The 11,670-nt window shown below is 43.3% G+C and overlaps 1 protein-coding gene across 1 annotated transcript in view; it reads left to right on the top strand.

The window, feature by feature from the left end:
* kidins220b (kinase D-interacting substrate 220b) overlaps positions 1-11,670 on the top strand; it is a 43,046-nt gene that overhangs the window by 16,542 nt on the left and 14,834 nt on the right. The window contains 2 exon segments of the mRNA XM_059356073.1: positions 9,148-9,385; positions 10,672-10,760. Of these exon segments, the coding sequence (XP_059212056.1) occupies positions 9,148-9,385; positions 10,672-10,760 (327 nt within the window).

The raw sequence follows: 11,670 nt of genomic DNA on the forward strand, positions 1-11,670 counted from the left end.
TTTAAGTCGACATATGATTCCTCTATATCGAACAGCCTGGACCATCTGCAGTTCCCATATAAGAGTAAGAGGGGCACAGATGATGGGACTGTAACCTTGTTCAACACCATAGCAAAGCATTTACAAGTCCCCTCACACTACGCCAGAATTATTTTTATTGGCTTTACATCCGCTTTTCATACTATGCAAATACATATCGTGTTGCAGCGACTCATAGATCTCGGGGTTAATGGTGGTATTATCCATTGGATCAGAGATTTCCTCTCTGACCGCCCACAAAGAGTCCATGTAAATGGTAGTGTTTCTGATGAGATGGTACTGAACACAGGAGCACCACAGGGCACAATTTTTTCACCCTCTCTCTTTTCTGTTTACACAAACAATTTCAGTATTGATCAAGCACGTTTCTGTTTATTTAAATATGCAGATGACATGGCGTTGGTTGCTCTACTGCAGGAGGGTGATATCGAAACGGAGAACCTGTATTTTAATCATGTACTGAGCTTTCAAAAATGGTGTTCAGCCAGCTCCTTGGAAATAAATGTTCTTAAGACCAAGGAGCTAATCCTACAGAATAACAAAGACATTATGAGGCCAGTAAATATAGGTGGACAAATGGTTGAAATGGTCGATGATTTTAAATATTTGGGCACATACATCGACAATCGTCTTACCTTTCAAATCAATACGGATCATGTTTTTAAAAAATATTCACAACGCCTCCGCTTGCTACGCAGCTCAACAGTGTCTGAGTGAGTCAAAGTATTCTAGAAACAGTGTATAAGTGCCTGGTGGAAAGTATCATTTAATATGATCAGCTGGTACGGAAACCTAAATATTAAAGGAAGAAATAAACTGCAGAGAATAGTGAACATGGCCTCTAAGATTTTAGGGAAGCCACAGAAACATTTGAGCTCTTTATGATGAATTAATTAGAAGTAAAGCTGAGAAGATAATTAATGACTCCTCCCATCCCATGTACAGCCAATTTGAGCTTTTACCTTCGGGGAAGCGTTCTAGGCTACCGATGGCAGGAAGAACAAATCAATCAAAATCAAATCAAATAGTCTTTATTGTCATTATATAGTTCACTATACAACGAAATTGAAAGTGCTACTGCATATGGTGCATAGTTATGACGATCATAACACAAAACAACATGAGTAAAAACATTTAAAAAAATACCGAGCTAAACAAGGACAAAACAAGAACAAGGACATGTGATGTAATAAATAAGTATAAAAATAAATAAATGGCTACTTAAAATGCTATAATTTATACAGAGGTAAATTGGGTGTTTTGCACATATCAATTGTATTGCACATGTCCGTTTTATTGCACTTTTTATTTAATTTATCCTGTGTGGGTGTTGAGAGTTCTGACAGCCCAGGGAAAGAAGCTGTTTTTCATCCTGCTAGTTCTGCATTTAAGGCTTCTGTACCTCCTCCCAGAGGGCAGCAGGCTGAGCAGGAGGTGACCTGGTGGAGGTGGTCACGGGCGATCTTCGTCGCTCTGGAAAGACATCGGGAGCTGGCGATGTCGTCCAGGGAGGGCAAGGGGCAGCCGATTGTTTTTTCAGCTGACCTAATCACCCTCTGCAGCTTCTTTTTATCAGCTGCTGAGCAGCCTGCAAACCACACAGAGATGGAGAACATTAACACACTCTGGATGGTGGAGCGGTAGAAGGTTACCAGCAGCTTCTCCTCCAGTCTGTTCCTTTTCAGTACTCTCAGGAAGTGGAGTCGCTGCTGGGCCTTCTTCACCACTGCTGACGTGTTGCTTGACCAGGTCAGGTCCTCTGAGATGTGAGTCCCCAGGAATTTGAAGGTGGGGACCCTCTCCACACAGTCTCCATTGATGAGGAGAGGAGCCGTGTCAGTTATATGCCTCCTGAAGTCTATGACCACCTCCTTGGTTTTTTTGGTGTTGAGGCTCAGGTTGTTTTTCGCACACCACTCTGCTAGATGTTGCACCTCGTCCCTGTAGGCCGACTCATCACCTCCACTTATGAGCCCCACTATGGTGGTGTCATCCGCAAATTTGATTATGGTGTTTGTGGGGTGAGTGGGGGTGCAGTCATGGGTGTAGATGGCATACAGGAGAGGGCTCAGCACACAGCCTTGTGGAGAGCCGGTGCTGAGCGTGAGGGTGGAGGAGTTGTGGGCACCAACCTTAACAGTCTGTGGGCGGTTTGAAAGGAAGTCCCTGATCCAGGCACAGGTGGGAGGTGGAAAGTCCAGGGCAGCCAGCTTGTCCACCAGGATGTCAGGAATGATGGTGTTGAAGGCTGAGCTGTAGTCGACGAACAGCATCCTCACCGAGGTCCCCGGGTGCTCCAGGTGGCTCAGAGCACAGTGGAGGGCTGTCGAGATGGCATCGTCTGTGCTCCTGTTGGTCCTGAATACAAACTGGTGTGGGTCAAAGGCAGGCGGGAGGAAGTCCTTAATGTGTTGTGACACCAGTCTCTCAAAACATTTTGCAACTACTGATGTTAGTGCAATTGGTCTGTAGTCATTGAGGTTTTTGACGGTTGAGTTTTTGGGGACAGGGATAATGGAGGCTGACTTGAGACAGGCTGGAACGGTGGCGTGTGACAGAGAGAGATTGAAGATCTTAGTGAAGACAGGCGAGAGTTGGTTAGCACAGGCTTTGAGTACTTCACCAGTAACTCCATCAGGACCAGCAGCTTTCCTCATCTTCACTGATCTGAACACTCTACTCACTTGATGTTCCTGGACAGTGAGTGTGTGTGGGCTGTCAGTCTGTGGGGGCAGTGTGGCTGGGTGGGGGCTCATGGCCTCAAAGCGGGCAAAGAAATGGTTTAACTCCTCTGCCAGTGAGGCGTCACTGCTGATGGTAACTGAGGAGCTGCCTTTATAGTTAGTTATCTGTTTTAGTCCTTGCCACACCTGCCGGGGGTTGTTGTTGGACAGGTGTTCCTCTACTTTCTTCTTGTAGGCCACCTTGGCACTTTTAATCCCTCTCCTCAGGTCCGCTCTTGCAGTGCTGTACAGGTCCTGGTCACCCGTCCTGAAGGCGGAGTTACGAGCCCTCAGGAGTGACTGTACTTGGTCTGTCATCCAGGGCTTCTGGTTTGGAAAGACACGGATGTGCTTTTCCACTGTTACATTGTCCATGGAGAACTTGATGTAGGACAGTACAGAGTCGGTGAAGACCTGAAGATTCTGATGCTCAAACATACTCCAGTCAGTGGTGGCGAAGCAGTCCTCCAGCTGAGAGAGAGCACCCTCCGGCCAGGTTTTTACAGTTATTGTAACTGGCTTGGTTTTCCTCCTGAGGGGAGTATATGCAGGGATGAGCAGCAGGGAGAGATGGTCAGACAGGCCCAGATGTGGGAGGGGGACAGCTCTGTAGGCATGCTGTAGATTGGAATAAACCCGGTCCAGTGTGTTAGCCCCTCTGGTGGAACACTGTACATACTGTACAAATCTGGGAAGGACAGTCTTAAGGCATGCTTGGTTAAAGTCCCCAACGATGATCTGTACTCCCTCAGGATGAGCCAGTTGCAGTTTATTGACAGTGTCATGTAGGTGAGTGAGAGCGATGCTAACGTTAGCATCTGGTGGAATGTAAACAGCAGTGATGATCACTACTGTTAGCTCTCTAGGCAGGTAGAAGGGCCTACAGACAACTGTCATAGCTTCAATGTTGGGGGAGCAGTGTGTGTCTGTGATCTTGCTGTTATTGCACCAATCATTGTGGACATAAACACACAGTCCTCCTCCTCTGCTCTTACCCGAGTCTCCGTTCCTGTCGAATCGGTGGGTGGTCCGACCCGGTAGCTCAACCGTAGCGTCCGGGATTAGCTGGTGTAGCCACGTCTCTGTGATGACCAGCACACAGCAATCGCGAACGGTAGCGTTAGCTGCAAGGTGAAGCTCCAGCTCATCGATCTTGTTAACGATGGATCTCACGTTGGACAGGAAAATGCTGGGTAGTGGGGGTTTGAGCGGCTGTTTCCTTAGCCTGGCTAGCAGGCCCGCTCGGCAACCCCGCTTCTGCTTCTGCTCTCTACGCCGTCTGCGCCGCTTGCCGGTGCCGCCAACAATCCAGGGAGCCCCCGGAGATCGTGCTATAGCCAGCGGGATGTTGTGAGTTTGCTGGAAAACTCTCGAGACAACAGCCTTGTGACGTAGTCCGAGCCTCAGGAGCTCTATACGACTGTACACAGTTGTCGCATTACAACACGTACTGAAACACACTGCATACACTACATACACATATAACGCAATCATCATAATAATACACCGATACAGAGAGCCAAAAGCTGCTGCGTCCATGCGCGCCGCCATCATCGCCATCATCCTGTCCAATGCTGTCAACGCTATAAATAAGAGCAGAATGCGGTGGATATTTACCTGTTTACTCCTGTTGTTTTCTTTGCTGAGGGTTTTATTCTCTGAATAAATCAGGTCCTAGACCTACATTTGTAAATTTGATTTGTACTGTGGTGTGCTTTTACTTGAATGGGTGATGTGTGAAGTAGTTATTGCTGTAGGCTATTTTAGATTTTTCTATCCTTGAAATGTTTTTCTTTATTGTTTTATTATTTATTCTGTTTGTTTTGAGACATGTCTATGGTGAAACCAAAGAGGAATTTCCACTCAGTGGATAATAAAGTTTTCGTATTCGTATATATATATGAATTTGAATTTTGAATTTATTTTATTTGATAGGGACAATGCAGTTAGCATAGATACAGGACATGCATCTGATGTGCTGCATACAGAGATATAGCTTCAGCTAATTTTCAACTCCCGTCCCTAGTTGGGCTTTTACAACTACATACAAAATCACAATACTAAAAAAATCCAATATACAATTACACCTTCTACAAAATATAATACAATTACAAACAATTACAATATACATTTACCCTGAGAAAAAAAATAAAAAATATATATATATATAAAATAAAATAAACCCTGTATAAATATAGCTTAGAGTTTAAAATCATCATAAATCTATACAACAATAAAGGAGAAAAGAAAGAAATAACAGAGAAAAAGAAAGAGAAAAAAAAAAAAACTACTTAAGACGATAAGACTTTAAGAATGGGTACAGCTCTGGTTTGCTTTGAGCCAACACTTAATGTTTTTTGTGAATGTTTCAGGATTAGTTATTGATTTTATTTCAGTTGGTAATGTATTCCAGATTTTACAGCCTTTAATTGAGAAAGCTGACTGTCCAAAAGTGGTTCTACGGTGTTGAATTCTGCAGTTTCCTTGCACTGTGTTTCTTGTTACTCTGTTACTGTTCTGTCTTTGAATATATCTGTGAAGAGGTTCAGGTGCAAGGTTATTAATACATTTGAATACCAACTTAAGAAAACACAAGTGTACAAAACTGTCAAAACTCAAAAGATTGTATTTTTTTAATATAAGACAATGATGCCACCGGATGGGTTTTTTATCCATTATTTTTAGTGCCTGGTTGTATAAAGAGGAAATGTTCTTTACTGCAGAAGGTGACGCTTGAGCCCATACAGTCAAACAATATGCAATATGGGAAAAAATCATAGAGTGCATGAAGATCTGAGCTGCTTGAGTTGGAATATAGTGCCTAATTAATCTGAAACAGTTAAGGTTACTCTTCACAGTTTTTGTGATTTTCTTAATATGTGCATCAAACTTGAGCTGAGGATCTAAAACTATTCCTAAGAATTTAAATTCATTGACCTCTTGAATTTCTTTATTCTTCATTTTAACATGAAGACTTTCGTGAGAGCTTGGTTTTCTTATTGAGAAACACATTGACACAGTCTTATTTAAATTCAGAATGAGGTTATTGTGTTCCAACCACTGTTGGACTTCATTTGAGTGCTGTGTTAGGGTCTCTGCTGCCTTGCTAGGTGACTTAGCTGGAGCATAAATGACCGCGTCATCTGCATAAAGCTGGAAGCCGGCCTCAGGACAGGTTTTAGGTAAATCATTAATGAACAGACTGAAAAGTAATGGACCAAGAATTGATCCTTGGGGAATCCCCATTCTGTTGTATAAAAAGGAAGATTTTTCTTGATTGATTTTTACACACTGCTCTCTTTTCTGGAGATAAGAATCAAACCAATGAACTGCTCCTTTGGAAAATTTAAAAGATTTTAACTTAGCCAGTAGTATGCTGTGGTTGACAGTGTCAAAGGCCTTTTTAAGGTCCAGGAACACTGCCCCCACAACATTACCACTGTCAATAGATTGCTTTATATTTTCAATGAAAAAGATATTTGCCATTTCGGTTGAATATTTTGGTCTAAATCCAAATTGTTGAGGGTGAAGCAGTTAATTGGTTTCTAGGTATTCAATAACCTGTAACGCCACAACCTTTTCAAGCACCTTTGACAATACAGGCAGAATAGAAATAGGGCGATAGTTGCTGACCAAATCCGAGTCTCCTGTTTTAAAGATTGGCGTAATGATAGCTTTCTTCCAGCTATTTGGGAATTTATTTTCTCTAATTGATAAATTAACAAGATGAGTCATGGGTTTGACAAGCTCCACACAGTGCTTCTTAATGAACAGAGTGTCCAAGTTATAGATATCCTTTGCCTTAGAATTTGACAGATTTTTAATTACTTCCAGTATTTTTGCTTCATTTACCTCTTTAATGCAAAATGAATTACATATATCTACAACCTCCACGTCAATTACATTTGTTTGACAATCAAAATTCTGTGTTATTTCCTGAGCTGATTTTATGAAATATGTATTAAATTCATGAGCCATTGCAGTCTTATCAGTAATGGTTATTCCGTTTGTTTTCAGCTCTGTAATTTCTTTTTGGCCATGTGATCTGTTGGTTAAATCATTTAAGTGTTTCCAGAGGGATGCACTATGGCCATTAGCATTTCCCATTAACTGTGTGTAATATGATGACTTTGCTTTGCGTAATTCCTGTACAACTTTATTTCTCAAACTTTTGTAGAGAAGATTATCATTAATACGTTTCGTTGATAATGATGTTTTTAGTGCCAAATCACGTTTTTTCATTAGTGCACGTATTTCATTATTTAGCCATGGTGGAACTGCTTTCTTTTGTTTACATTTAATATTTTTGGAGTATTTTGCCATTAAAGTTTCCATAGCTGTAGTCATGGAAACACAGCACATGTCTAAATCATGAGACTCCATCATCTCATCCCAACTAATATTCCTAAATTCCTGCTCAAATTGTGCCATTTTAGATTTAGGGATGGCTGTCTTTACTGAGTCAGAGATGCAGCCTCCAAAGTACTGGATTCGTTTTTTTGTTAGTTTTCTGACAGAGAGGGTCATATTATGATCGGACAATCCAGTTATTAAATTATAAGTTTTTGTTATCCGATCTGGTTTGTTTGTAAATATCATGTCAATTAGAGTTTGCGTGTTTCTCGTAAGGCGCGTCGGTCCTTTAATTATCTGCTTGAAATTAAATTTCTTCATAATTACTTGCAATTTATTTTTGTTTTTTTTACTCAGCCAGTTAATGTTAAAATCTCCATACATAATTGTTTCCATGCGGTTATCAAATTTCTTCAATATAGCTTGGAGTTCATCATAAAAAGAAACGGCAAATGAAGGTGGATTATACAGAACAATTATATTGAAACTCATCTGTGGCGCAAGAATAATATTAAGAGCTAAATATTCAAGATGAGTATCCACTTGTATTTCTCTACATTTAAACCTGTCTTTAATAAAAACCAAGACCCCTCCACCCCTACCTTCTTGTCTGTCCTTCCTAAAACACACGTAACCTGGTACATCTATCATATTTGTGGGCACACTGCTATGTAACCAAGTTTCAGTAAGACAAAGATAATCCAAGTTTGACTCCGTCAATAGAGAATTGATCTGGTCTGCTTTTGGTACAATGCTTCGGATGTTAAGATGACTGCCAAGAATGCCTTTAGGTTTAGATGTTGAGTCCCAAAGCACTCTGGCATGATTCACTGTCTGAAAAAACAGCAATTGTTTTTGCTTTTGTGCTGCGCGGCACATGATCTTCCCCGTGTCCGTCCTCCGACTCTCTGCAGCAGTGCGCACTAACACAGCCCCAGTCTTCGCGTCAACAAGTTCGTGTTTGTTCAGTGTATGTTCACTTTTAGCCTTCAGTTTACGGGTGTCAAGTTGGATAGACTCACCAGCCAGCCCGCTGCCACACAAAGCCACCCGATTATCACACCGCCAATCCTGCCTCATTGCCGACAGGTACAGCGGCTCTTCTCCAGACACACCAGGCGCCTCCGCTGTTGTTCTCCCCGCGCTGAGCTGTCTTCCACGCGGGGTCCAGGCCTCTGCTGGTGGTGCTTGGGGTGCCTGTGCTGCGCCGGAACAGCCCAGTTGTTCCATAGCTGGTCCGGGGTTGAGATGTATATCACCAGCCAGGAGGAGCAGCGCCAGTAAAAACTTTGGCACGCGCCCCTTACCACGTTGCGCAGGCAATTGTGAACCGGTCTTTGATTTTCCATGTTGCATTAATCCCTTTAATGAGCAGGCAGTGTATAGGGTATGATATCCATGTCCAAAGTAATAAAGATATGTTTGGTCAACATGATTATCTAACCATGCTGAGCTTGGCTCACTGTGGTTGTCTTTGAATTGCCAGCAGTGTATAATAGGTGCCAGTAGGATCACAAAGCAGATGAGCACCAGACAAACTTTTCCTTGATCAGGTAGCTTAGATTTGGCCTGTTCTTGTTGCTTTGGAGTGTTATTTGGAAAAATCTTTAAGAAATATATTAAAACACTGACCAATGGTAAGAAAAATCCTAAAAATCCTAAAAACTGCAAGCAAAAACTTGAGATAAGAAGGACTTGAGTGGAGCCCAACAAACCACCTGTGTCCTCATCAGCCATTTTGCCCTATATATATATATATATATTAAAAATAAATAAAACAACATTTTTTGCAATAAAGTCTGTTTTTAGAAGGACCACATTAGTGCAAACGCTATATTTTTGGACATTTTTTAAATGACACATGTAGAATAAATAGATTCTGACAGAAATATCAACATTTTAAGACAAGTTTCTGTCACTTTTTTTTAGCAAAAACTTTTTAATATTTATCCTTTCTTGTGGTTCAGACGGTTAAACGTAGAAAACACAATGACGTATGAACTCACAGCTGATGTTTCTGTGTGTCCTCCAGGTGCGGGTCTTGTTCTCCAAAGGTCCCTTCATTTCGATCTTTGCCAGCGACCCTCACATCATCATTAAGGCCATCAACCAGAACCTGAACAGCGTCCTGCGGGACTCCAACATCAACGGACACGACTACATGAGGAACATCGTCCACCTGCCCGTCTTCCTCAACAGCCGGGGACTGTCCAGCGCCAGGAAGATGTGTGCCGCCGCACCGGCCAACGGGGACACTGCCAACACTGAGGGTAACCATGGCTACACGGCCCTACCAGGACCATAACACGACAGTAACACGGCCCTACCAGGACCATAACACGACAGTAACACGGCCCTACCAGGACCATAACACGGCCCTACCAGGACCATAATACTGCCCTACCAGGACCATAACACGACAGTAACACGGCCCTACCAGGACCATAACATGACAGTAACACGGCCCTACCAGGACCATAACATGACAGTAACACGGCCCTACCAGGACCATAACACTGCCCTACCAGGACCATAACACGACCATAACATAACATAACATAACATGACCGTAACACAACAGTAACATGACCGTAACACAACAGTAACATGACCGTAACACAACAGTAACATGACCGTAACACAACAGTAACATGACCGTAACACAAGAGTAACATGACCGTAACACAAGAGTAACATGACCGTAACACAACAGTAACATGACCGTAACACAAGAGTAACATGACCGTAACACAACAGTAACATGACCGTAACACAACAGTAACATGACCGTAACACAAGAGTAACATGACCGTAACACAACAGTAACATGACCGTAACACAACAGTAACATGACCGTAACACAACAGTAACATGACCGTAACACGACCATAACATGACCGTAACACAACAGTAACATGACCGTAACACAACAGTAACATGACCGTAACACGACCATAACATGACCGTAACACAACAGTAACATGACCGTAACACAAGAGTAACATGACCGTAACACAACAGTAACATGACCGTAACACAACAGTAACATGACCGTAACACAACAGTAACATGACCGTAACACAAGAGTAACATGACCGTAACACAACAGTAACATGACCGTAACACAGCAGTAACATGACCGTAACACAACAGTAACATGACCGTAACACAACAGTAACATGACCGTAACACAACAGTAACATGACCGTAACACAACAGTAACATGACCGTAACACAAGAGTAACATGACCGTAACACAACAGTAACATGACCGTAACACAGCAGTAACATGACTGTTACATGACGATAACACGACACTAACAAGAACCGAACATGACCGTAACACAACAATAACATGACCGGATCACGACTGTAACATGAATGTTACAAGACCTATTTACTTCAGTGTGATATCAAAAATAATGACAACCCATCTGTCTGTCTGTCTGTCTGCCTGTCTGTCTGTCTGTCTGTCTGTCTGTCTGTCTGTCTGCCTGCCTGCCTGCCTGCCTGTCTGTCTGTCTGCCTGTCTGTCTGTCTGCCTGTCTGTCTGCAGGTTGGCATGAGGAGTTGGACAGGAAACTCTCTCAGCACAGTTTGGGAGAGTTAACAAAGTTTGGCAGCAAGACGACCCTGAACCGCCGGGTGAGTGTGTGTGTGTGTGTGTGTGTGTAGATGTTTGACCATGTGACCATGTGACCATGTGACCTGTGACCTGTGACTATGTGACCTGTGACCATGTGACCTGTGACCATGTGACCTGTGACCTGTGACTGTGACCTGTGACCTGTGACCTGTGACCATGTGACTATGTGACCATGTGACCTGTGACCATGTGACCTGTGACCTGTGACCATGTGACCTGTGACTATGTGACCATGTGACCTGTGACCATGTGACCCTGTGACCTGTGACCATGTGACCTGTGACCTGTGACTGTGACCTGTGACCTGTGACCTGTGACCATGTGACTATGTGACCATGTGACCTGTGACCATGTGACCTGTGACCATGTGACCTGTGACCTGTGACTGTGACCTGTGACCTGTGACCTGTGACCATGTGACTATGTGACCATGTGACCTGTGACCATGTGACCTGTGACCTGTGACCATGTGACCTGTGACTATGTGACCATGTGACCTGTGACCTGTGACCATGTGACCCTGTGACCTGTGACCATGTGACCTGTGACCTGTGACTGTGACCTGTGACCTGTGACCTGTGACCATGTGACTATGTGACCATGTGACCTGTGACCATGTGACCTGTGACCCTGTGACCATGTGACTATGTGACTATGTGACCATGTGACTATGTGACCATGTGACCTGTGACTATGTGACTGTGACCTGTGACCTGTGACCTGTGACCATGTGACCTGTGACCCTGTGACCATGTGACCTGTGACTATGTGACCATGTGACTATGTGACCATGTGACCTGTGACTATGTGACTGTGACCTGTGACCATGTGACCTGTGACTATGTGACTGTGACCTGTGACTATGTGACTGTGACCTGTGACCTGTGACCATGTGACCATGTGACCTGT

Source organism: Centropristis striata, chromosome 18 (assembly GCF_030273125.1).
Source record: "Centropristis striata isolate RG_2023a ecotype Rhode Island chromosome 18, C.striata_1.0, whole genome shotgun sequence".
In the NCBI taxonomy this organism is placed as follows: domain Eukaryota; kingdom Metazoa; phylum Chordata; class Actinopteri; order Perciformes; family Serranidae; genus Centropristis; species Centropristis striata.